The sequence below is a fragment of the Pseudopodoces humilis genome, chromosome 1 (genome assembly GCF_049639895.1).
Source record: "Pseudopodoces humilis isolate 2021_Gansu_Grassland_sample_001 chromosome 1, ASM4963989v1, whole genome shotgun sequence".
NCBI lineage: Eukaryota > Metazoa > Chordata > Aves > Passeriformes > Paridae > Pseudopodoces > Pseudopodoces humilis.
In genome coordinates, this window is record NC_142200.1 from 142,615,173 (window position 1) to 142,642,878 (window position 27,706).

The window sequence follows — 27,706 nt, forward strand, 5'->3', positions numbered from 1 at the left end:
GTATTTTTTGCATGTATGTTTGCATATGGTCTTTAGGTAGACACAAGAAAGTTTTCCAAAGCATTAATGTTTAAGAGGCCCAGAGGTGGAAATCTCCTCACATTCAGATTGTACAGAAACACAACTTTATGTTTGCCAAAGAATTGCTGATTTCTTTCAGAGTGAAATAATGAAAAACAGCAGTGCAATTTATAGGAATGCATTTTTGATATTTTTTAAAAGTATATGTACATGTAAAATACTTTCAATAATGAAACACAGCAAACATATTTTTGAGTACAATAATGGTAAATTTGATTCTGTCATTTTTATCATAAAATATATTGTTTGTTGAAATAATGTATTGATAGTCTTTAAAATATATACAAATAATATACAAATTACATTACAAATTTTTTAATTGAAGTAAAAAATAAACTACACATTTTGCACAATAAATTGTACAACCCTGTTTCTAAAAAGACTGCAATAAAATAGAATACAGTTTGTCAGATTCCTCAGGCTGAGGTAATGCCCACTTCTTCTTTACGTACTGAATGTCTATCTGTCCAGATTCCTTGGCCAGCACGATGCCTAACAATCCATTTGCTTTTTCTGGCTCTCCCAGCAGAGTCATAGTTAGAACCCTGAAATCAAAAGAACAGGGGAGTGTTTTTTAATTGAGGCAAAATAAATAGAAATTATTCTTCTTTTCTGCTCAAGTCCCAGCATGTTCCTTAGCTTTTCACCAGTTGCAACCATTTCATGTATATAACATGCAATTCTTCCCCCATGCATTTCATCATCAGTTTCTAATCATGGTTGTAAATTATTTCAAGCTTGTAAAAATGAACAATGTTTGATGGTATTTTCCAGTACAGTGTAATAAATTTAAAAATTGTAATATTTTCTCCAAAAACTAGCAGTGTTTTACTACAGTTTACAAGGAACCAAGGAAAACTTTTAGTTAGAGGGATATTCAGAAAGGCTAACTTCAGCCTAGGGAAGACAGTCAAAATTTAGCTCACTGTAGTTTGTCTCCTCACCTACGGTAGTTCACAAAATAGAGTTAGAAAAGCAAATTCTAATGACCATTTAAAGTCAAGCAAAAAAACCCATGCAACAATATTAATATTTTGTAAAGAAGAGAGCACTTACTTCTCTGATGGGATAGTCTGCTTTGCCACAGGCAACAAATCATTTTCCAGAAGATCCCAAATGTAAATATTGGATGATGCATCCAGGGCAAAGAACACAGCAGGTCTTGTCAAAGCCCACTGCAGGGCAATAATTGGCTGGCCCTTTGTGCTGCCATTCCACTGCATGAGGGGATACTCTGATGTCATCTGATGTAATCTAATACTTCCATCTGAACAACCAACCTACACCACAGATGAAAAGAAAATACATTCTGGAACAAAACAAACTAAGCAAGATATAAAAAGTGGCTTACTGGTGGACTTGGCAGTGGCGAGTTAAGGGTTGTACTTGATGATCTTGGGGGGGTCTTTTCCAACCTAAATGATCCTATTATTCTATGATTTTTTTGTCACCCTTCATGGCAGATTTGAATTAGTGAGGTAAATCAACTATCACATCTAATTAAATACATCAAAGTAGAAATACTGCCTCAGCAAATAATTAAAAAATCAAACTTTTATTAAAATGTTTTCATACCAAAAACAGTGGCTTTCCAAAAGGGAAGAAATCAATTGCAGTGATGCTTATTGATCTCAGTCTGCTCTCCTGGGGTCTGAATAGCTTTGGAACAACTTTTAAATCATGTCTTGTACCATGGCCTACCAGACCCTATGAACAATATAAAGAAAATTAATTAAACAAAATGAAACAAAAGTTGCATTATTGGTATTACAGGAAAAAGTTAAATAATTCATGAACTGATACTTTAAAAGATCCTTCCTACCTAACAAATGTTATTAGCTAAAAGATTTTAATAATATAGGCACAAATTATAAATTTTTTATACAGTCTACTGGTCAAATTCCAACTAAATGAGACAGTTTCCAAACCAAAAAACTAACAACAAGATGAATTCCAGCATGGTACTCACAATGTTTGTTCCAACAATGAAGTGATTGGTATTAGAAGACAGAAATTTAATAGTCAGTGTCTGTGGCATTCTCTGGCTAATATCCTTTGGGAAAAGGCTGAGGAAAATGGCAAAGGCAAAAGATGACATTAACACAGGAAATTGTCTCCTTAAGCTGTGCAAGTACGTACAGAAACTCTGATCTAAAATGTCTATGACTAGATATAGGAAGAAACGTGTATTTAAAAAATCAAAACAACACAAACAGAAAATAATGTTAAATATGTCTTAGGGAACAGCAAATTAGTAAGGTGTAAGAAAAATTGGCTTTGTGAGATAACATATGTAAAATTGAAATGCCTCAGTTTTCTTACCTGTTATTCAATTCCATAGTAGAGCTATGTACTAACTTCACTTTTCCTCCAGGAACTAAACCTAAAATTATAAAATATTATTATTTGAACTGATTGAAGAACTTTGCATTAAAAAAAGTGCAATCAACAAATTAAATAGTAAATTAATAAGTAAAAGGATAATTCATAATTAGTTTACAGCCTTTGACATGTAAGAATCTTATATAATTTAGAGCTATTTGCTTCAGAATTCAAGTGTGAAGCTACAATCTTTGACAAAAATAGAAACATAGCTACATGTTTGCTTTTCAGCACTCTGTAAGACCCAATTCTAGAAGTGGATCAAATGCACATTTATGTTACTTGGATCTTTGACAATTAATTATAGTGATGAGATAGTGCAATAATGCATCCATAAAGTTGGTGTATGTTTCTTGTTAGGAGAGAACATAAATACTTCATATCCTTCACAGACAATAATTTTTTGAAGAGGAAAAAATTTTACTAGTGGTTGCATTAAAAATGTTTCAACATATGACCACAGCTTTAAGATGCACCTCTCCACAGACATAATACGCAGCTTTAGCAGCTTAATATAGCCTGACATTGCATTGCACATGATCTTACAGAAACTGATCAAAAATTCTAGTTTGCTGGGATTACTTCATTGTTTATTTATGTATTTTCAAATGTAAAAGGATTTTTGTCACAGCCTTTTCCAGTTAGGTAAGCATGTAAATGTAACTTTGTTTAAAGAACAAAGAATGTAATTTTCTCCATTTACATAACTCATAAATGGCTGAATGGAATTGGTTCTTCAGTGTTTTCACAGAAAATTTTTCTCACACTAAATTACGTATCTTACCTAAAAAAGACCTTTCAGGACAATTCTCAAAATGGAGACACAGGCAACAACAGAAGCACTATATCAGGTTTGGTTAAAACTAAGATACAAAGAGGAGGACCAAATATATAGAATCACACATTCTTTGAAAAAAAAAAGCTGTTGACAACACAAAAAACTACTCTGACATTGTAAGAAATGTGGCTGTCTAGTGGAAATTACCAATACAGAATTAGCAGATGAGCTTTAGATAGCAGTGAAAATGATTCTCATACCTAACCAATAACCCCAAACATCAGCTATGAACTACTCAGGACTGACCTTTTCCTCAGTAATTTTGCCTTCTTTTAAATTACTTCTTGGCATCACTGACTCTTCCTCTCTCTTTTAACTTCATAGTCTCAAAACCGGAACATTTTATTCTACCTCTAATGCACAGTACTCACCTAAGTCAGTTTGTGAACCAGCTAGATCCACTTTTCGCAATTCAACAACTACCTGAAAAGTCAATATTTAACATTAATAAACAATTAAAATTTACCAGACTTCCAAGTTTTTTAGCAAGTTGTAATAGTAAGTAAGAACGTAAAGGACAGTTTGGAGAGGCAGGTCTAACATTATAATGGTTACAGGTAGATTCTCTATTCCCTATCAATGTCTGCAATTCTAAAAATAGCTTCACATGCCTGCTGGATGTTCCCTGATGGAAAGCAGAATATGGAAAGCTACATCCTACACTTAATTGCTAGTTGGTATCTTGTTGTTTGGTCAGTCACAAAAAACCCCACCCCAAACAAGGAATTGTAATACATTTCCAGTGCTTTCCTATACATGAATAAAATTAACTATATATGAACTGTACATTAAATAAAAAGGGTAGATCAATTGGCCTGAATCTGTTGCTATGAAAGTTACTAAAGTAACTGAAGTTAAGGCTTTAAGGAACTTGATTACTGACACAGAGGTGAAATTCTTTTATGCCTTATTATCCACAGGTTCAGCAGCTGGGCCAAAGCTGCATCAGGTGAAAAACCACTGAAAACATGTGACAGAAGAGTTTTCAGAACAGTAATTAACAGCAGCAGACCTGGTGCTTTACTGATTATCATATTTTAGGCAAGGAAATCTTATCTTCTAATTTTTACCTTTTATCTCTTTCATATTTGCTTTACATAAATTAGAAATTTAATTTCTCCCTTACATTCAGTATCATCTCTGACATCACTTTTATTTTAAAATAAAGTAGGTGGGTGAGAGATAACTGAGGACTATTAATTAACTACTGGAAATATGTGAACATATTTTTATGAAGTATAGCAATTGATTGTCTTTTTACATGAATTCATGTACCTGTTAATACTTTTCCCTAAAGATAACATAAGGGAGTCAGATCAAAACTTTGAAGGAGAATTCCAACAGAATGGTTAGTGTTGCTGTACTTTTCAGGGAGGCAATTCTCATCAGAAATTCTGAATTTGGGTTGTTGTATTTGAAGTATTTTATTACACATTATACTCTCTCTTTTCATACATACTCACCCACATGTTGAGGATTCCGTTTTCATCCATTGAAGCTATCTGAAATGGAGAACTTGACATTTCTATAGAAGGAAAGGCAACAATTTATATTCATACATTGACCTTCCTCCTGAACAATACTGAAGAATTTGAAACATTTCCTGCTCTAATACATCCCCTGAAACTTCTACAATCTTCTCAGCTGAATAAAAAGGGAAAGTGTCCTAATTCTACCAAAGGAAAAAAAAGGCATGAAACTTTCTTTACTGACAGGGTGGTCAAATACTGGAACAGGCTTCCTAGAGAGGTGGTCAATGCCCCAGGCCTGTCAGTGTTGAGGAGGCATTTGTACAATGCCCTTAACATGTTTTAAGTTGGTCAGCCCCAAATCGATCAGGCGATCAGGCAGTTGGACTGGATGATCCTTGCAGTTCCCTCCCAACTTAAACAGTCTGTTCTATATTTCTGTCTATTCCAGTATGTGCAGTTTGTCCTACCAGAAAGGCAGATGATCTCAGTCTGCATCTTTTTTAAAATGTCTGGATTCTGCATGGACTTTGGAAGGGGACATAAAGTGTAACAGATGGAATTTTGTAAAACCTGCAATAGGCAGCACATTTCTTCAAACCACTATGGATTTCAAAGTACAAATCTGCAATGGAAGTGATAATGTCTTCCCTAGCACACTGTCTGAGAATTTGAGGATGTGAGGATTAGAGTTTCTTTGCAAAGGTTAGTCATTAGAAGAACAGAAAAAGGCACAGAAAAAACACCAATTAGAGCCACATATTTTAAGTGTTTTCAGATATAAGCAAATTGCTCCACTGACTCAGACAGGTATTTTTTTTTGGACATTAGAAAAGCACTAAGATTCTTCCAAAGGCAGCTTTTGAGTGATAACTTGTTTTATCATAGAAATATGGTCTAGAAAGCAGATATTATAGCAAGCACACAACCACATCTGTTATGAAGCTGCACTGAATGAACATTACATAAAAATGAGAGCAGAAAACAAATATGAATGTTGCATGCAATTGATACTACAAACAACTGAAGAGGCAGACTGGAATTATAAACTGGATTTTGGCTATGATATTTGTTTCACTAGATACCTAAAGAAAGACTCAGATGTACTGATGCTTAGAGGACCAGTTTACATACCCTCCTGGTAAGAGAGGCTGGAGAGCCCATAACTGTGGTCACTGTTGAGAGAAGTTGAGACAGGTTCCACTGCCAGTATAGGAGAGGTGTGGTTTACTGAGTTCAGAACGCCATCTGTAAATAACGATCATGAAAGTTAAACGTAGTACTTTCCACAAAAAGCAACAACAAAATCTTAATCACTTTTCAGCTTATGGGAGAATGATGATACAAAGAAAGAATTGCAAATAATGAATGACCTTTGCACAAGTCTCAAATACAGTCCTGCAAACCGTTTGCTAAATTAACAAAATACTACTAGATAAATCAATGTTTCAATATTTCTATTCACTTCTCATTTTCCAAATGACTGATTTATTCCACTGTACCAGACATTTCATTAAAATCTGCCATTTCAGGTTAGCATGGAAAGAATTATTTCAAGCTCCATAAACAACAGGGATAAAAATAAATCACTGTCTGCTATAAAAGAAGACAGAATTGAAGCAAAATTACTCTTAGTAGAAAGTATCCTGAAAAATCCTGAAACAAAGTATTCACCACAAGAAAATATGTATTTACCATTGAATAACATTTTAAGGCAAATGTGTGTTAAGAGTAATTTCAGTGTGTGTTCTTTGTCAGACACCCATGATTCTGGACTTGCCCTGTGCACTGAACTCAATCTCATTTAAGACTGAAGGCATTAAATCTTCCTAAGTGTCCAGCATTAAACCTGCCTGCTTACATAAGCAACCACATGAAACTGTACACATCCATTTGACTACCAGTGTGCAACACAATACCAAGCATCTTTGACCTACTAAAAAAGCTAAAAAGTCTATCTACAGCCAACTACTTTTACATGGCTGCTGCAATTAGAAACACTTGTGAAGAAAAGAGGATTTGGTGAATGTGTGTAGTGGGGTGTTTTAGAAAAATAATAGTACCACAGCCAGAGTTACATCAGAAAATCCTAGCATGATTTGGACTGAAGGGATAAAGATCATCTTGTTCCAACCCCCAGCTGTGGGCAGGGACCGCTTCTGCTGGACCAGGTTGCTCAGAGCCCCATCCAGCCTGGCCTACAACACTTCCAGGGATGGGGCAGCCACAACTTCCATGGGCAAGCTGTGCCAGTGCCTCACCACTCCCACAGAAAAAAATGTCTTCCTAATAACTAAACTAAACCTACACTCCTAATAAAATTATTTACAAAACTATTGCTGTAGGTTATTCTTCACTCTAGGATATCTTGCGTGAACATTACAGAAACATCAAGACTCAGGTTACAATTCCACTGTGCACTGACCAGGATGCACAGATGCTCACCTGTGGAAAATGTGGGAACTCTAAATGTCCACTCGGTTTCAGTGATCATCATACAAGGGTGCATTCTTGAGTCTTCTCGAAGATCCCACACCAACAGTGAACCATCTACTGTTCCAGCAAAAACTAACGTTGCTTTACTGGGACTAAGGCAGCAACATACCACCTGTAAAACAGTAAAAACATGCAAGGATGATATGATAAAGATGAATTGTTTGATGAGCCTGAAATAGGTTTGTGAGCATGGAAACCCAGAAAATAGGGATTACATGTGTTTATGGCAGAAGGAAAATCTACTTTAAAATGGTAGTAGGATACAAGACCTTCAGTAGGCCTTCCCTTTTCAAACTAATCATTGTGTAATCTGTATCAACTGTCACAAAGCTGAAAGAGGTGACTCAGCTGTATGGGAATGATGAGTAGAGAGAAGTCCTAACAACATCTGAACCAGATGTTTTACTTCCACTACTCTTCAACCATGAAATACAGTCAAAATTAAACAATCAAAACAACCAACATACACCATGACCATCACTACAATCTGGTTCTGGAGCACAGAACAGAATGAGAATAGTCTTTGTTCACTAGGTTCAAATATGTTTCTCAGAAGACAGAAGATGGCATATTTTGCAGCAAGACATAAAAAAGGACCCCAAGTAAATATAAAATCTTTAAATAAAGTCTTGTAATTGGTGGACAAATATACAATGTTATTAAAACATACCTCTGAATCACATATTAAAACTTTCTGAGGACTGGAGGGCTGCCAGATGTTCCAAACACATATAAGGCTCTTTCTGCTCAGCAAATCAACACCTGCCTTTTCAGGTAATCCATGGACAGAAAGTAATGTCTGCCTCTGAACTTGAGAGACATACAAGCAGGGTATTTTTCGGCCTAAACCATTAAAAAAAGCCAAGAAAGAAAAGCAATAAATGAAAAAGCAAATTCACTGCAGATGAAAAAGCATATTTAGCTGCTATAGCAACAAATAAACTAAGATGCAATTATGAAGAATATTTCTATTAACACTGTGTTGCTTTTGAAGCTATAAAACAAAAAAGGAGGGACTAGAGAAGGAGTTCAAAATACTAGAAGTAGAAAGCAAATAGGAAGAGACTCAGGAAATTAATAGGATAATTATTCTGGGCATAAGCAAGCCAATCTGATCTGATGCCAGTACATATACTGAAAATTAAACTGAGTCTCAAACAGGAAACAGCACAGGCCAGGCTTTTTTGGTTTAATCTCATGTGTTCGTGTCAGATGACATAGGGTTCTGTGTTATAATAGGCCTTCCTAACTTAATTACAGATGCTGTATTTTTCACTTTTCATCTAACAGCTACTGTTTATATGGAGAAGATACAATTGCTTTTCAAATACATCAGGCCACAGTGTCCCTGTTGAATAACCTCACCTATTTGTAACTTGAGCTCTACTGTCAATATAAGATCCCAAACAGAATTACACCCCTTGGGATGGCCCTTCAACAACAGGGACAAGACATTACACACATCACGTTAACTGCTGACTTTTTATCTGGTAGGAATAGATAGAATCTATTTCTTGTAAGATGCTCTGATGTTCCCTATGTGAAACCAATCTGCACAGAGCTCCAGCAAGATTAATGCAATTAAAAGGAAAGTGGGGTTTACATCATCTGTGTATCCTGATATGTGCTGTTTGCACAGTAATGACAGAGAATATGGCATTTTGCTTAAGAAAGAAGAGATCACTCTGTACACTAAAAAGTGTAGAATAAAGTTCCCTTACCATGGAGGAATGGCTGGTTAGTATTTAACTGGAAACAGCTATCACTAATAGACAGACTGGTTTGTCGAGATCTTAGTTTCCTGGGTTGTGTTGCAACTTGATCTTCCTCTAGCAAAACAGCAATCACCTTTCAAACATAATTACATTTATAGAAACAAAAGGGTCATCTTATCTTCCAGCTTGCTATTTGTAGCTTTCCAAAGTTATGTGGATTAATTTCATAAAACTTTATCAACTGTCTTGTTAATTTTGTAACTTTGTAAATACAGCTTTACAGACATAGAAGTTGCACAGCTCTGGTTCCATTCCTTTGCAGAGAGATTATTCTCTTTGACAACAAGTATTATTTAAGTAATTTATTTAAATTAGTCAGAACAAGAACTGTAAGTGATCTATCCCACTGTATACTTAAACACACAGCTCATAAAGGATATTAAGGATCTAATGTACCTGGCAAGCAGACCGGAGAAAATTTGCTAATCTTTGTGAATCTATTTTAGGCATCAGAGCCCCATCCGCTGATGTATCCTGGCTGTTTATGGGACCTATGAGAAACAGAAAAACAAAATACCAAACGTAAGGCTTTAAAAGGGAATCAGTTAAGAAAAGTGTAAGGACAATTTAATTTTTAAGCAAGAGGAGAGTGGCAGGAATCAACTTATCATCAGCAGAAAAAACAGTGCTGAAGAACAAAATCTGTTGGAGACTCATTTTTGCTGCCAACAGAAACATCAAGCCAGAAGGAAAAATTATTTCTGCCACTTATTTTTCATATCTTCCACATGTGGATTCAGAGTGCCTGTATCAGCTTGCTATCAATGCAGCCTGCCACTCCATAGACTCACACAAGTAATGGATACCAAAGAGAAAGTTTACATGACATGAACTCATCTGTGAGTGAATAAGATTAAAGTGTTCTCCACCTCCAGATACAAGAGCACTTTCTCCTGGATGCTGTGTCCATTTCTCCAATGTCTCAACTTCCTCAGTCTGAATGTCTCTATCAAGATTGTCCTCATTACACTGAACATATGCCTAAAGTAGAATAAAATCAATAAAATTATCAATATATGGGGTGACACAGCTAAGAATGACAGCACATAACTGAACAGAACTTATTAATTTTAAAATTGAAATTTATAGCTCAACCTCTTCTGTCTGTGAATTCAGACTTGAGCATACTGACACAGTGTCACTATTTCATGCACGCACATTTTACCATATTTCACACCAGAGTGCTAAATAAATAATATTGCAAAAATACAGAATATCTTCCATGATGTGCAAACACCAAACCCAGCATATCTGGGGACACTGAGCCACAGACAGGCAAAAAAAGCCCTTTAGAAAATGGGGAAGGAAAATGAGAGAGTCCTCTTCTAATACAGAAATGAAATGGCATGTCTGGCCAAAAAGTTTCAAGACCATTGCTTTATAGTAATTGAGGCTTAGAGATGAATACGATTAATTTACTACTTTATGTCCTGGTAGCTTTAGCAACCTTATTTTTCAAGGAAAATTATTTTCCAGAAGGAAAATCAGGCCTTTGAGGATTTAAATATTACTATGTAATGTTACGCACCTGCTTGGTGTCCATTTTACCAAAATTCCTGATATACATGTCGTACTCATTGACAGGGGGCAAATCCAGCAATGAAAAACTAACTGAGAAATCCAGATCAATTAGTGGAAGAAGTTCTGAACTCCGTTTTCTTCAGGATGAGTTACAAGAGAGAAACACAAAAATGGTTAAGACAACCTGATTTTGTATCTAACAATTCTTTAATCTGTGGGGATTTAAATTGAAACAAAATTAATTGGCAGATAAAAATGTATCAATAGAAATAGATAGACTATTTTTAAGAGTTTTCATTTAATGTTACATTGAGGTAATAATCATATTTGAAAATGCAATATTTATTGTAAATGGCAAACTTAATATGGTTTATTACTAAAGCCAAACTCTCAAAAGCTCACCAGATCAACTTGCCTAAGTATTCCAAAGCTGTTCTGTGAGGTAACAGATTAATGTCTCTTTCTTCTATAGTTAGGACAGTGGCTAATGCTCCTAAACTCATTTTATTAACTCACATCACTCATATGTGTACGTGCTTTATAAAGATCTTCTATGATGTCCTAGCTTTGTTACACATATGCAGGAAAAGACTGACAATCTTAGCCACAATTCACACAACTGTCTATCTGCTTTAATGCCATAAGGCTGTTGAGACATGAACTGCTTGAATTCACAAAGATGTCTGCTTACAAGTCAATTCCAGGCTCTTGCTGTATGACAATCTTTGACAATTAGATAACTTTTGCAGTCTCCCTTTCTCTCTCTTGCTCTTGCAGGATTTTTTTAGTGTACTTAAATGTGATACATAAATACAAACCAGATAAAACTATGGATCTATAGCCATTCCATATCTAAAAACTCTTGCAGATGCGTATTCTAGTTACAGCTTCTTGCTGAGGCTAGATGGCATTTGAAAAAAGACTAGAGCAACAAAAGTTAGAATTTCATAAATATTTCAAAGTAAATTTTTCTTTATTCTTCAGGACAATTCTCACATCTTTTTGCTACTTGATGACATCTATTGCATACTCTTACCCACATTTTACTTTAACTTCCTAATACATCATCTCCTCACAAACATGGATATAGACTGCTGAGATTTAACTCAAACATATGAATGTTGCTAACTAGTTACGCATCTTAATGATAAATGCAGACAGATTCTTAAAATAATTAGTAAGTATTTATAATTTACAACTCCCAAGTGCCACAATTTATTTATGGGATGCTTTCAGTCTATTTACTGGTAGTAATATATTATCACAGAATTAAATTCCACAACCCCTTCCTTTACCCATGAAAATGCTCATTATCTTCACAGGCTGTGTATGCTATTAGCATGCACACAGAGTTATAAATATAGTCATAATCAGTCATGGTACATAATCAGCAGAGGCTGACAAACATTCCAGAAGGCAATTCTCCAGAGATGCCTTTGTGAGTTTCTTAATGTCTCCATGGTCTAGAGAGAAAGCCTAGATAATGAACTTGTGTAAAATTTGAGCATATAATTTTAGGCAATGTGAATTAAATAACTTAGACAATAAAATCTCCCTTATGTGAAAATTAGCCACTGATGTGCAGCCATGAAACAGTGGAATCTGGTACTAACAATAACATTTAATAATCTTGCTTTATGCATCCAAACATTGTAACAGAAAACTGGAAATATATATAGTGCTTCAGACAAACCTGGAGCTCATGGCAAGTTCCACAAAAAGCAGGCAACAATTTGTTTCTTTAGAATACAGAGACATCTTAGGTATCTCAAATCTAGATCAATTTTAGATCGGTAATAATATGTTTTTACAGCAATTGATGTTATCCCTGAAAGGGAATATGCGACTTTGGCAACTATATGCAAGATATATTCTTGATTAAAAAGTTAGAGCTCTGCAGAGACTTGATGGTAGCTAAAAGGCTTGATGGTAGCTAAAAGGCTTGCTTTTCAGTACTTTAAGTCTACATCTAATTAAACGACTAATGCATTACACAAAGAAATTACAATCCTGGCAACATGTTCTGTATAAAATGTTCTGAATAAAATAAAATAACTGATATATAGATACATTTCTCGTATAAAATGACATGTAGCAATACCTGTAAATTATATATACTTAAGAACTAATTACTGCTAGTTAACAAAATATTTGATTCCATAAGCCTCAAGTTTATAAAGTTCACATAGCTCAAATATCTCACATAGCGAGCTGCCATTTTGTGAGGATTACTTAAAATACACTTACTTCTGCTTACTGGCCATACTTCGGCTGCTTTGTCTTTGGTTTGCCATTTGGAAATCCATGAATATTCCACAAAAAGAGCTTCTGACAGAAGAATCTTGCCTTTCTGTGATATTGTAAAACACAGTGTTACCATTCTTCAAAGAGCATGAAAATGTTAAGCAGTAAGTCTAAAAAACAGCAGATTTGTTACAAAACAGCTACTAAAAGTTCCTCATGCTCATTACACAAAGTGCTCTATCACCATTTTCAGAGCAGTGAGTTTAACATCAGTAATGGGCCAGCATATGGCCTTTGCAATGGCTCTTTATAAATCAATTCAAAATTGCTGACTATTGTAATTTTTACTTTAGAAGATTGATGCAGAAAATGTCTCTCTCTTGCCATCAGCTGGTGCCTTGTTCCTCTGTGCACAGTAAAACACACTGTAATAAATTCTAAAAATTGCATGAAAGTCACACAGACTTCACCACGTGCACACTACACCTCTGAGTAAGAACTCAGGTAGAGGAGAACCTCATCAACACAGTCTTAACTAATGTCTTTAAATGAATAAAGAAAACATTGAAAACTTCCTTGAAAAGCCACAGTTAACAGACCAACTGATGTCACATCATCTATCTTTCCTGGCTAGGTTGTATCTAATTGACCTTGAGATCCAACTTCCAGTCAGGACTAATGGTGCTTTCACTTCCTCAAAGGATGACCGCCCTTTTAGGCAATACTAGTAAAATGCATTTAAACTTATAAAAATAATTGCCAGACTGATCAGCCACCATTTTAAGAAAATTAAATCAAAAGTTAACCAAAAAAAGAATGTTGTGTAATTAAGAATGAACCACCAAGTGCTTCACAATTCTGAAATTTAAAAATCTTTATTGATTATGTACTTTTCATTAGAAAAATAATAATTGCATAAATCTTCTGCAAAAAGAAATTCACATAATAGTATGCTGGTTCTGGCTGCAATGACCATTAACTGAAAATCTATTGACAGAATCAGCTGGAATTCCAGAATTGACAGAATTCCAGGTTTTCTAGGCTGGAAAAGACCTTTAATAGATACTGTAAAGACTTACAGAAACTCCATGCTATTCTTCCATGACTGTACTAACTTTGAACCAGACTAAAAAGCTATTAAATATTCTTTTACACAATGATTCTATGTGGCTGTTCACTTCAGTGCAGACTGCAAAGGAGAACCACAACTGTACTTAAATAAGCAGCTCTGGCACTCACAGGTGTGAGATCAATTGAACGCCAGACATTTCAGAAAGACCTTGCATTTAAAAGTGATAAAGTGCTATATATTTGAGTAGTATTGATATTTTTCTTGCCTTCCCTCCAAAACAGTTGCTTCAACTTCGCTTAAAAGAAAAAGGTGAATTTAATGCCAGCGGAAGACCCAGACTGTTCCAGCAGACTGTTCCAACTCTTTAAGTTTTCAAAATCCAGACTCTCATATGCTCCTTTTACCCAAAATAAGACATATTAAATGTCAGTCTGTACTTTTTATATTTCACAATTTAAATGATTAGTAATGCCTATGAATCATTTAGCAATGTGGACGTTACAGTGCTTACCACAAATCTACATGATTCATCCAGAGGACCAGATTTTGGTCTTTAGGCAGACTTTTAGAAAAAGTGGCCAGCTGACTTGTAAGTTGTATGTGTTACTCATACATTTAATAAAAAAAGGGCTGGTACTAGTCACATACCCATGACTGGTTCCTTTTTTTCATTTTCCAGTTTCTTTGGCAATGGAGTAAAAATCCTATCATTTTCTGCAGTAATTGCTCTTTGGATTTCTTCAATTTCTGAAGTTCTGGAAAATGGAACCTCTCTTAGGTTTTCTTCTGCATCTCCTACTTCACCACTTTTGTCTTCATCATCTTCAAAATCATCTTCATAGTCCTTTGAAAGTAACAGAACTTTCCATACTTAGTAAATGCAGACTATTAGATGTATTTTTCAAGATTTCACAGAAATTATAAAATGGTGTCAAAATAAAAACCTCATACAGATGGCTATAAATCCTCTGACTGAAAGGCACTCTAAAATAACTCATGGAAAGAAAATGGCATGTCTTGATTGTGCAGTAATTTTAATCAAGAGAAGATAATCTCAGTGTTGTTCTACAGTGCCCAAAATAGTCTTTTTATTTAATATCCTAAAGTAGATACTATATGTTTAGGTGAATTATGTGATCTATAAGAAATAAAATAACAGTGTTCAGTGGTATAAATGCTTCAGGGATGTATGAAGTTGTTCTTTTGACAGTTTTAATTCAAGCTGTCCTTTAATGGCAGATTCAAATTTACTAAACTGCCACACTCCCTGTCTATGCCTAAGGGTCACCCTTTAATAAATTCCTTTAACTAAGACAATTCATGTCATGCTAAAATAATCACCTAACACATATGATATGAACAAGTCTTAAATGTGCTTATTTCTCTTCACTGAATGGCAAAGGGCAAAGTGACCAGCTCAACAGTGGAAATCATCACTCCTGACACAAGACGAGATGAGTTCTACCCTCACTGAACAAAGATGATTCTAGTTCAGCTCACCATGAAAGCACATCCCACACACTCTCGTATCTTAATAACTTTAAAGTAAACAAAAGAGAATTCCCCCAAAAACAGGGAATTCAATTAAACAAATTAGTGAAGTGAATGCTATGTATCAATACCTTCTTCCTATGATATTTTTTCAGTGATAAAGGAACTGTCTTTTTTAATTTTTTACCTAAAATTATCAGTTCTGATTATTTTAAAAATTCAGCATTCTTCACAGAAAGTAATTTAAATAATTGAAATCCAAAAAGGCAGAGAAAACATTTTGTGAACACTTCAACTAAAAAACCAAAAGTTGGTTTCCAACCTCTGATGAAAACTAACTAAATACATAGCAGAGACTTTATACTGAACATTTTAATTACTCACTATCTACTGTTAGCCAAATTAAGGTCACTGTCACCTAAAAAATAACTAAAAACCTGTTTATTTCTGTGAACACAGTTATTCTCTATTTTGATACTTAAGAATTACTTCAGACAGACAAGTGTATGCTTTTACTTACTTCAAAGTCATTTTCATAATTTGGTGAAAAATCCTCAAGTCCTGTGTCTGGATTAGACATGTGTGTATCTTTCATTTCCTAAATAAGAAAAATGAATGAAACCATTAAATAATCTTACAAAATAAAATCTCTTATCTGCCAGATCTTACCATACAATTAATTAATAGTTGCTGTTCTCAGAGATTTCTCCATTTTCAAGCAAACATATAGCATATAGCTTATACAGGTAAATAAAACTGTATTATCAAATGAAAACTGCTGAATTAAACTAATAGTACAAGAAGAAAAACAGAACTCAAACTTATCGTGGGAAGATAAACTGTTTTTTACCAGTATTTTTATTGGAAAAAACATAAAAACTGGTGCATTTCCTACAATTTCATTGCTGGTGCTAACAACAAAATAAGATTGCCCTACTCTTTTGAAGACTAGACAAAATTATCCCTACACGTAAGTTATACTGAGGGACTCGATCCTTTAATAAAATAGTGCAAATGTTGAAACCAGGAAAGCAGAGACATGGATATAACAGGAGAATAAGATAATTTTTATATGTAAATAATTTTGCTGGCATTGAATCCTCTACTTTATTTACATGGAATAAGATTTACGGTATCCCTGCAGTAACTTCCAAATACGTTTCCTTTCTCTAGATTATTAACTTGATTAAAATAATGACATTTATTAATGGCAGCTTTCCTGGTTTCAACATTTGCAGTGTTTCATTAACAGACTGAATCCCCCAGTATAACTTAGGTTATGAGAAATTTCTCTGATTTCTTCTTTCTGCAAGGTTGCAGGAACTCAGCAGTAACTATAATTCATATAATTTTAAAAAAAAATCCTAATTCCATTTAGTCAGACACCTTTGGTAACACACTCAACAAAGGTGAGTCTTTATTAGCTATTAGGCTACTTTGTAGTTTTTATTACCTATGATCATCTCAGAAATGCCCACAGAGCTGTCAGCTTCACTAATAACACAGATGCACCTGGTACATATATGGTTTTTACACACTAAAAACCTCCACTTGTCAGCAGTTGCCTGGGTTCCTACTTTAAAGAATTTATAGAGAAAATCTATATATTACCAATACAAAGCAGGATTAGGAAATCATGCTGGAATACCTGGAAGGCTGTGGCATTTGGAGCAATATACAAAATATACAAAAAAAATCAACAGCATAGAATGCAAATCCCTGGAATTTAAGTCTCCTTGTTGAGTCAGGTAGGGATTAAGTGGAATTTCACCCTCCTGGGCTGCCTCCTATTGCCAATGAACACACAGAAGATAATGGAAAAGGAGTCCAAGTATAAGAGTACTGAACTCTGCCCATTTCTCTCCACAAACTAAAAATGAAATTTAGGTCCTCACCACAGAAATTCATACTTAAAGATGAGCTGAATCAATTAGTTGAAAATATCATGAAACTTTTTTAAATTGTTATGGTAGAGTTAGGCTATATCTGCACAGACTGCTCCAAATAAACCCAACTCTATAGAGCTTCAGACTTGTTGAAAATTTGGTTCTGTCTGCACCTGTTCATTTAAAAATATTAAAATAAATAATTTCAAAATATAAAAATAATTTCCTCTTCCTTAGTTTTACCTCTTGTCTTGTGTCCATCTCCTCTTTTTCAATGAGTTTTCCTTTATCTTTTACAGTCCTATTCAAAAAGAGAAAAATTAATGTATTGGTTAACTCATAAGAAAACAATTCTGTTTGTTTTGTTTTCTGGGGATTTTATTTGTTTTAGTTAAAAAAAAAAAGGCTTTTTCCTGAAAAGGAAAAACAGTTGGAAATTTCCAATTAACTGAAATATTTCTACAAGTATTTTTATAGATTTCTGTTGAAACAAAAGGATAATTAAATAACCAAGTGATTAACCAGCAAAGAATTCAGAAACTTTGTCCAAATTTAACACCTATAATCGCATAAAAAGGCAAGACAAAGTAGTAAGGAAAAAAATTTCATAACCCCACACATTTATTATTTGTATTAATATTTTCAGCAAACCAGAGATCAAGATCAGTTTGGTACAATATACTCTAAAGCTATAAATCAAAGATAGATTTCAAACCTGGTTTTTCATTCAGGAGTCTTATTTGTGAGGATAATACAATCAGGGTCAGAGAGCAGGAGCAAATCAACAAAAAGCTTTGCTACTCAGTAATATATTTGATTATTTAATAAGTTGAGAATAAGTAGAAAGTATCAGACTTCAAGAAAAGAGTATTTTTACTTCTTGTGTGAGTATTTGTATATACTGCTGTTGGGATTGACAAACATAGGAAAAGGCAACAAAATTAAAAATTATTAAAATTTGTCCTAACAAATTGGAGTGATTCAACATTAACAGTGTTTGAAACTGAAGCAGGCCTTCAGGACATCTCTCTAATCCATGTTGCCTTCCCTGCCCTCCAGGAATGGCTAAACTCTTCTTTCCCAGCTATGCACAAACAATGACTCAGCCACAACCCCAGCAGCAACAGCCTCAAAACATTGCCTGCATATTCAGCACTGCTGACACAGCTGAGTGCTACTGCCAGGTAGCATCCCAACATGTGTATTCTGAAATATTTCAACAGGAATACACTTCCACTAATTCACTTCAGCCAAAGTGGTCTGTCCCATGCTTAACATTAGTAACACTCAGCCAACACTGGCAGTGACTTCACTGCCAGTGTCCTCAGAAGCAAACAACCCAGACTCGTATTGAGCCAGGAAGCTAAACTTGGGTTTAAGAATCAGAATTGAAGCCAACAATGTATCCAGAGAATTAGACTTCACAAAGTTCTTCAAGAATTTCACAAGGCTTAAGAATTATGGAATTCAAAATACTAAAATATACAGGAAACTTCTCTCAGATTTATATTTGCTAGTAATAAAACTTAAAAACTATAATCTTGAAATTTAACTGATCCTACTGAGGGTATCTGGAACTTTTCCTTTCATATTCAACTGCAAACTTGCTATATATATAAATATAATGTTTTAGATACCATCTAGGAAAGGAACTGAGTATTGATACTCAAATTAAACTAAACAACAAAATAGAGCCCTATGTAGTTCATCATGAACCTTACATATGTACATATGACTACATCGTGAATTTCCAGGTGGTAAAATACAGCATTTTTGTCTCCAAAACAAAGTGCCCAGATTAATATATATGTAGTTTACAAGGACTGAAGAGAATCTCTTGCTACCCTGATGAAGAAAAATAATTAAAGGAATAAAAATACACACATTTTAGTCTGAAACATCTTAGAGGCATGTCTTAGTTTAGGGCAAATTAGGAAGGAAAACTCCAAATGGGGATTTCCCCAGGGAAATGCCCCTCCCCACTAACTGGTCCGGGAAAAGAAAAAAAATTCCTTAGAGAGAAGTGGAAAAAGCTGTTTATTTAACAGAAATTGAGTAATATTAAATAATAAAACCTCTTGCTGTTCGATGGGATGGCAAGTCTAGGAAGAAAAGTCCTAGATTTTTTTGTAATTGCTGTATTATTGGGCCTGTGTAAAAAAGAATATGTGATATCAGATATGTGAGATTAAGAATTTATGCTTATTGGTTTGGTGATGACTGAATCTTAGTAAGCACCATTTAGTCTATAATTATTTTAAATCTCTGAACTGACCTTATAAGCTGATGTCTCATTTCTTCTTGAATCTTGTCCTCCTTTTTGTATTCACTGTTCTGTGAAAGAAGGCACAACATTCATGAGTCAGAAATGCTGGGAAGGAATATGTATATCAACCTGTTATTATTTGAACTCTCATCAAATGGTAAAAAAGGTTCCTAAAGAATTGTTTCAGTTACAGACTATATTTTATTTCAGTCATTGCTTGTAAGACGCTCTGAAATGCTGGCAGGGGCTGCAGGCTGACCTTGTGAGGCTGTGGCACGCCTGTTCCAAAACATGAGACTTTAACTGTATGTAGAATGTACTACAATTCACACAAACTGGACACAGGGACAGAGAACAGCCTCAGGCACTTTTAATCCCCAGAAGAGGGACTTGAATCTTAAATTCTGTATTATGAAGGCTTTTCTTAAGTTTGGAAATGTATTCAGTAGGCTGTTTAAGATAAAAATCTTTGTTTCTATTCAGAAACAGAAATCAAAATGTAACTCTGGGACAGAAGCATCAGCATGTGTGCTGTCTAAGAGCTACCTGAGCAAATTTCCAAGAAGTCAAACATTGAGCAAGCCCCTGATAGAGTTTTGTTGTCTGCTGCAGACAGTCAGTTACAAGAATTGTTCATGGAGAGCCCCCTACACTGAAAATTACCCATATTGTCATTAGAAAATATATTTCTCAACTTTTATTTCAGAAGCTTGTACATCTTCACTCTTTAGGCAGCAGAAGAAACTATCCTAGACCATCTCAACTCTTGTATGTCTCATAAAATTTATTTAAGAGTTACAAATTACTAGAGATTCCTTCTCTCATTTTTGTTGAATAAATACTTAGAAAAATCAGGGAAAAAAATGACAAATTATTGATTAAGTCTCTAGGATATAACCTCATGTTCTATATTAGAAACATAAAAGATATTCTATGGCTTCAGAAGTACAGGCAAACCCCACAAATATAAAGGGTCTTTATTCACATGCCTACTTATGAGCGGGATAGCTGTTCTCCCTTCATAGACAACATAAAATTAGTTTCTATTAAATCACACTTTTTGCTATAAAGGCAGCCAATAAACTTTAATGGACCTCAAGCCTTATGAAATCTCCACTCCAAAGTGTTCGCAAAAATTTCAAAATCATAGCAAGAAAGAATTCTATTAATAAAAGATGTTTCTAACATATAGGGAGGGGTTTTTTGTTTAAATTTTATGGAAGGAATCAATTCTGAATTAGCATACTTAAATACAGATGTAGTGTTTTCATCTACCACCTTACCCTCAAATTTCAGAAAATGTTGACTGAAAATCCTAGCATTTTTATCATTCCCCTATTGACAATATACTAATAATTAAAGTAAGTGATAAGGTAATGTTTTAACAAAACCCACCTTTAGATCATGTTTCTTTCTCTCATTTTCTCTACTTTTTACTCTCTCCTTAGCTTCTGCTGCTGGCCCCTCTCTGTCTCCATGGGAAGACTTTTCTTTAGATCTCTTCAATTTATGTTTTTCTTCCTCTCCCTTTCCATAATGTTTATGACTTTTCTCTTTAGAAAGCCTCTCTTTTTCTGTGCCAACAGAATGTTCTTTTTTTTCTCTGTGTTTTCTTTCTCTCTCTTTATCCAGCTCTTGATGTTTCTCTAACTTGTGTACACGTTCACCTTCTTCAACTTTGTAGGCTAAAACTTTCTCAATTTTCTTTCTTAAATCATTATCCTGCAAAGGGGAAAATAATATTAACAAGTTCTCCAAGACTGTTCAATCTTCACAAATCTATCCATATTTGACTATTAAAATGATTTAATTGTAAGAACTTAATCATTCTGTCACATGGATTTCCAGACTTTTTTTTTTAATTTCCTATGATAACAAGTTTCAAATTATGACTGCACTTAAGATTTTGGTGTTTCTTCTTGGACACTGTACACTTTGCTAAAGAAAAATCTTTGAATTATATGTTCTTCACACAAAAAATTAATTCTTATCTACTAGGTGGTCTAAAGTAGGACATACACTCATCAATTACCTTTGTCATAGAGGCATAAATAGCAAAATGGAAACTTTTGATTTGAAAAATGAAGCACTGATTGCTATGAAAATTTGATTTCATGTTTGCTTAAAAAAAAAGAGAAAAAAATATGCCCTTAAAATCAGGTACCTGAGATATATTTTGTTTGTGTTTTGCACACTTGTCATCACCTTACTATCTATGTATTTCCTGGATTTCTTTGGAAACAGTCTGATCCAGCTTCTTCATTTTTCTACAATTCAACCTTATTCTGTTATGAAGACACTTCACTAACTTCCTTTACCTTCTGTGCTTTATGTCTTCTTTCTCGCTCCTCAGTTCTTGCTTTCTCCTCCTCTAGAACACAGATGCATAAATTAGGGAACAGATTTTATAATATACAAATTCTGTACATAATTTACTCTAGGATGTAGAAAATAGTATTTTAGCAATGTGTTTTCTCTAATGTAAGAGCTTTCTGAAACGGAATTCTGTTGAAATTCTCTCTCCAAAGCTGGTTATTCCTTCTTCTCTCCTAATGAATCCCTCTAGTCTTGTGTAATGGTAAGAGTAATGACACATGCTACTGATTTCAGCAATCACCCTGCAAGTGAATGGGTCATCACTCAGTAGAGAGTGTCCAGGCACTGACCAGCAAAACCAGTGACATCCATCCTTTCTTCAGAGGAAGAGAAACAAGCATCATTTTTTTTAAAGCATCAAAATAAAACTAGGTTACCAAAACATTCCATAAAATACACATGCCAGTAGGTACTCACACCTGCCTGTTTCATCTTCTCTGCACAGATGTGATATGGTTTCAGAGTATTCCTATCTAAATATCAAATATTTCCAAATTTACTTACCCAAAGTTACTTACCCAAACGATGCCTAATTTCTCTTCTTCTGTGATGTTCTGTATCTCTTCCGTCAAATGATTTCAGGTAATTTTGTGGATCTGTTTGCTTTATCTCATATGTCTTGTGCTTTTTGTCTCGTTCTCTATCCGTCTCCCTGTCTTTATGTTTTAGTATACCATGTCTCTCCTCCAAATATGACTCTTGAACCTTATCTTTGTGTCTCTCTCGGTCTTCTCTCTGGTGTTCCTGTTCCCTTTCTCTCCGTTTATCCCTGTCCCTTTCACTGGATTTAAACCTTTCTCTCTCTCTTGTTCTTTCCTTGCTCTTCTCTCTGCCTCTGAGTTCACGTCTGTTAGGGTCTATGTCATAAACATTCCTCTCTCTCTGCAGTTTCTTCTCTCTGTGTTTTTGGTCTTCATTTTGACTTTCTGGTAGTGATGCCTGAAATAAAATAGAAAATCTATCATTGTAATTCAGCAATCTATTTTGATAAGAGCATATTCATGTGAAAAAAAAATTGCTGAATTACTAAATGTATGTTTAATTTCCCAAACCGTATTAAAATGCTGATTTAGTTCTGGGCTTACTTTGTAAATACTAACATTATGTCTGTGCTTATTGAAAAAAAAATAATAAATGGAATAATAATAACACATATTGGAAAACAGCTTTTAAAAAATACAACACAAACCCAATATAAATATCAATGATGTAACTGACTGCAGCCTGAATGACTATTTGACCAGGGAATAATGTAATCAACCAGTTTAAAAACACAAGACAAACATGATAGATGATGATAATAAATACAATAGATAATATACATTTTAGGAAAGTGAATAATATATATAAAGCAGAGCTGTCACTTGGATTTGGGTGACCAGCAATTCATACCCCATTGACTGCTGTGTGATTACTGTAAAAATGCATTATTCCCATTTACCTAATACAGAAATTTGTAGGGTATTATATGATTCATGTAGCCAGGAAGAGCTGAGTGGGGCCAGCCTCTGGGTAACCTTGGACTGGAGAGATTCCAGAACAGACAGTTGTGACAAGGAACTCAGCAACTCAGCAGCTACACATTAAAGCCCTGTATCATTTATATTCAGTGATGCAGATTTAAAGTGTCTGGTGCACCAGGAAGTGTTAAAAAGCTACTGCAGGTTCCACAAGGAAGAGTGGCTTGTAGAACAAAGAGTCAACTCTTCATGTTTAGACCACCAATAAATTCTAGTGCTGAAAGGCAGCTTAACATCAAGACTAGCAGAAATGAAATAAATCCACCTTTAGATGTTTCCTAAGTTCTTCTGCTTTCCAAGTATCTTCTTTGGTTCTTTTCTAGAACAGAAAGTGCAGAAAAGACTGAGTACCTAATTTGCATAGAGAAGTAAATAATTTAACAATTAATCATATTTCTAAGGAAAAGATCAAGGTACACATGGCAAATATCACTGAAAGGATCATCCAAACACTAATTGATTTAGCTCTAGTACCTATTTACAGTAAATCTCACCTGACTGGACCTGGAAGAAGCCTGAAGATCAGACTATATGTGCAAGTTAACTGCATATGATATATTTGTAAATAGAACTGAAGGTAAAAATAATATGTTAATGAAACTAATCAAAGTACACGATTGTTTCACTAGAGTGCTCCCTAGTAAAATAGGTTATATTTCTTCTATCTGCATTTGGAGAGCTCCTGCACTTGGCTGCTTGACTGCTTTCAAAAAGCCAAAATAAAAAAATCATATTGTTTGAGGTCACAAAGGAGGAATTTTAATCTATTGAAAATTTTAACTAGTTCATTGAAGGATGATGACCATATCCAAAGTGACATGATCAGGCTATCTTTATTATCAAATTTAGACTTGGCAAAAGCTACTGAAAATTAACAAAATAATCATTGATAAATATTGTAATGATGAGCTGCACTGGTGGAAGAAAATAAACATATGGTGCTCTTTTTTTTTTTTGTTAATTCATTATATGGAGACAGTATTTTAACAGTATATATATTTTTCAAATTATTCTACATTTAAAAAATCTTGTCTTTTCAAACTTGGATTTTATAGAAAATTGTAGTGACTGGTAAACTTCTAAAGTCAATGACAAGTCTCAAGAAGGCAGTATTTGCAACAAACAGTTGGTTTTTTTCTTCTGATACTTAAAAAAGGCAAAAAACAAATATTTACTATTGCAGAGAGTCAGATGAGAAAGTAAAGACAAAGCTGACAGTTTTCTTAAGTCAACCTTTAACAAAGCCTAAGAAACTCAACAGAACTTTTGTGAATGTAACCTGGAAGGAAGGATATGGATGGGAAGAGAGAAGAATGCTGTATTATAGTCTCAAACAGTAACCTATTTAAAATCATGTTCTGGTTTTAGACAATATTTAGGTACATATCAGCAAAGAAATAATTATTTTAATAGCATAAAATCAGCACAGGCAACAGACAACATCAACAAAGGCAGCTTCAGATTTATTTCAAAGCTGAGGCAAAAAGCACACAGCAAACATTCACAGGTGGTTCTCTGGCACCCAATAATATACATCTGTCAGTTTTCTGGGGTCTGCAGTTTTCACCTCCCAACCACAACCAATAACTGTTGCTTTTGTGTATGATGATTTTCCACTTAAATCTCTGCTTTTGCAGCAGTATAATAAACAAACAGGGAAAAGGAGACATTTCAATAATGTTTTAAACAATCTTTCAAAGGATTTATTAAACTTTCTCACCTGTCTGCTAATTTAGAAGTACTTATATACTCATTTAAATCCAGATTAAGATTAGTTACTTAAATGACACTGGGGTCTTAATTCATCCACCTGAGAGCATTCAGCTCACATGAAATGTTGCAGATTTACTGAACTCAAAAAGTGCCATTAACGTTTTTACCAGCTAAGAATCTGCCCTTTAATCTAAAGAAAAAACAGTCAGTAGGAAAAAAAAACCTCGTTGCTTTAGATAAACTTTGAAAGAGATCAACAGGGGTTTCTTCTTTCACAACTAGAAAGATAAGACTTTTTAACTAATTTAAGAACTCAGTTAAATGTGATTCCAAAGAACAAGAAACAGAAGAACAGTAAGACAAAATTCTGACTTTAATTTTTAAGCTAAACTACTTTATTTTTTGCATGTAAACATTTCTCTTTCTTATTTCCAGTATAAGTTGGCAATTTGAAAGCCCTCAAATAGGTGAGAGGACGACTGATAGAAGCAGCAGAAGGAGGGTTCTCACTCAGTGTGGTTGTTCTGCCACTGCCTCTGGCTCTTTGGCACTCTTACAGCGACACACCTGAAATATTTTATATCAAAGTTTAACTTTTCCATCGCAACCCACTAGCTCACTGCACTGGCACTTCTACTTTTTCAAGTGAAAATGTCACACAGTAATTGACGCTAGCGCACGTGGTTTTGTTTTCTTTATTCCGGAGCTTTACAAACGTTCAATAATTTAACACCTTAATGCGAAAGTTACGTGTGTTCCCGAAGAATTCGGGAGCTCGAACAATTAGCGGCTACAGAAGCATCAATTATTAAACACACTTTTATCTAGAACGTTGAACAACGGGTATTTCCGTAAGCACCCACCCCCTTCTGCAGGGGGATGTGCGGTTGGTATTCCCAGCGGGATAAGGATTTCCTCGCTACGGCTGTTGCGGGGGGGAATTCACCGCCGTGCCGACAAAACAAAGCGACCCGGCCGGCCTCAGCAGAGCCGCGAGGGTTCTCGGGGGCAGCAGGCGAGACCCCGGCGCTGCGGCCCGCCCCTGCCCCGCTCTCCCGGCCGCTGCCCCTCACCTTGTCCCCCTCCATGGGGCCGGGAGGCCGCGTCCGCCGCCGCGGGCCGGGATCGGGCGCTGCGCGCGGGCCCGCCCCGGCAACCAGGGCCAGCAGCCGCTCGCCGAGCGATGGATGCGCCGGCGCCGCCTGCGGGGCGGCAGGGCCGCGGGATGGGACTCCCGCTCCGGGCGCCCGGGGGGCGCGGACGAGGGAGGCCTGGGGTGCAGCAGCGCTGCCAGCGGGTCACGGAGGTGGTCCTGCTCCACTCGTCAGCCCTACTGAGGGACATCTGGAGTCTGTGTCCAGTTCTGCGCTCTTCAGTACAAGAGAGACATGGAGCTCCTGGAGCGGCTCCAGCGGAGGGCAACGAAGAAGAGGGAGCATCTCTGCTTTGAGAAAAGGGAGGGAGCTGGCTCTGTTCGGCGTCAAGAAGAGACAAGTGATAGGAGACCTCGTTAATGTGTATAGTTACCTATGGGAGGGTTCCAAGAGCATGGAACAGGCTCTGCTTGGTGATGCTGAGCAATAGGACGAGAGGCATTGGGCAGAGACTGATGCACAGAAATTTCCACATGAACATGAACTTCTTTACTGCGCAGATCACTATGCACTGGAACAGTTTGTCCAGAGAGGTTGTGGAGTCTGCCCCTGATGATATTCCAGAACCATCTGGATACAACCCAGTGCCGCGTGCTCTGGGATGACGCTGCTTGAGCAGGGAGATTGTACCAGATGACCCACTGGTCATACTGTAATTTCAGTAACTGTAGCACATCAATCACCTCTTTGCTGAAAACAGGTAAGTTAATGAACTGTGATGGAAAGACCGAATGGACCCACTGTGCTCCCTTCCAGCCCGACCCATTCCGTGATTCTGAGTTGGTGCCCAGCTGGGTTTCTGCAGGTGAGGGCTCAGAACCTGTGACTTGGGAATGGAGCACCCTCAGAGCCCTAAAGCCCTGTTGTTCTCCTCTGCAGCACCGACCTATTCTAGGTGAAATGTATCATGAAACCATCCTTCATCGTGGCTGACTCACTTTTAATAAAGTTGTGCGCAGCTACTGCAGGACAAAAAAACTGTGAAAGGGTGCTATGCTTAATCTACTTATCCAGATGCTGGGTAGAGGCAGGTATGAAGAACACTTGTTTAAATAAATTTAAATGCTAATAATCTTCCCCCAGTGACAAGTACCAGAACTGATTTCTGCAACAAAGCACAAGTGGCAGCTCACCAAACACACCTGGAGTGAGCTCGATGGTTGCCTGCAGGAAAGGTGTGCGCCAGTTCACAGCAAATATTTACAACCCATTTACACGTGCAGTTTAAAAAACCAAGTGAAAATTCCTCTGGGTTCTTTTAACCTTGTTCCCGATTTTCAGAGTGTAAAAAAAGTTAATATGTAACTGTTACTTTTAAGTTGATGGTTGTAGAAAACTGACTACTGACAGAGGGGGAAAAAAAGCAAAGGAAGAAGGGCTTTTGCATTTGAGAAACATTCTTACCATAGTTCAATGTGAGTT

At 35.7% G+C, this 27,706-nt stretch overlaps 1 protein-coding gene across 1 annotated transcript; it reads right to left on the reverse strand.

The window, feature by feature from the left end:
* Positions 1 to 333: 333 nt before the first annotated feature.
* Positions 334 to 26,294, reverse strand: DYNC2I1 (dynein 2 intermediate chain 1). The gene is made up of 24 exons (XM_014257401.2): positions 26,204 to 26,294; positions 23,683 to 23,736; positions 22,416 to 22,836; positions 21,840 to 21,892; positions 20,917 to 21,243; positions 19,531 to 19,589; positions 17,499 to 17,556; positions 15,890 to 15,967; positions 14,527 to 14,722; positions 12,810 to 12,912; positions 10,570 to 10,699; positions 9,911 to 10,022; positions 9,438 to 9,532; positions 8,988 to 9,114; positions 7,937 to 8,109; positions 7,216 to 7,378; positions 5,905 to 6,018; positions 4,765 to 4,826; positions 3,673 to 3,724; positions 2,404 to 2,464; positions 2,051 to 2,147; positions 1,657 to 1,788; positions 1,138 to 1,361; positions 334 to 626 (listed from the first exon to the last, which is right to left on the reverse strand). The coding sequence occupies exons 1-24, from the start codon at positions 26,216 to 26,218 to the stop codon at positions 455 to 457; spliced, it is 3,078 nt and encodes a 1,025-aa protein (XP_014112876.2). The 5' UTR covers positions 26,219 to 26,294; the 3' UTR covers positions 334 to 454.
* Between the last annotated feature and the right edge of the window lie 1,412 nt (positions 26,295 to 27,706).

Excerpts from the sequence above, each read along its gene's own strand:
- DYNC2I1 (XM_014257401.2), bottom strand. Across the intron at positions 3,725-4,764 it reads ACGGAATCCTCAACATGTGG|GTAGTTGTTGAATTGCGAAA; the intron begins GTGAGTATGTAT and ends TTGACTTTTCAG. Across the intron at positions 2,148-2,403 it reads ACTATGGAATTGAATAACAG|CCTTTTCCCAAAGGATATTA; the intron begins GTAAGAAAACTG and ends CATTTTCCTCAG.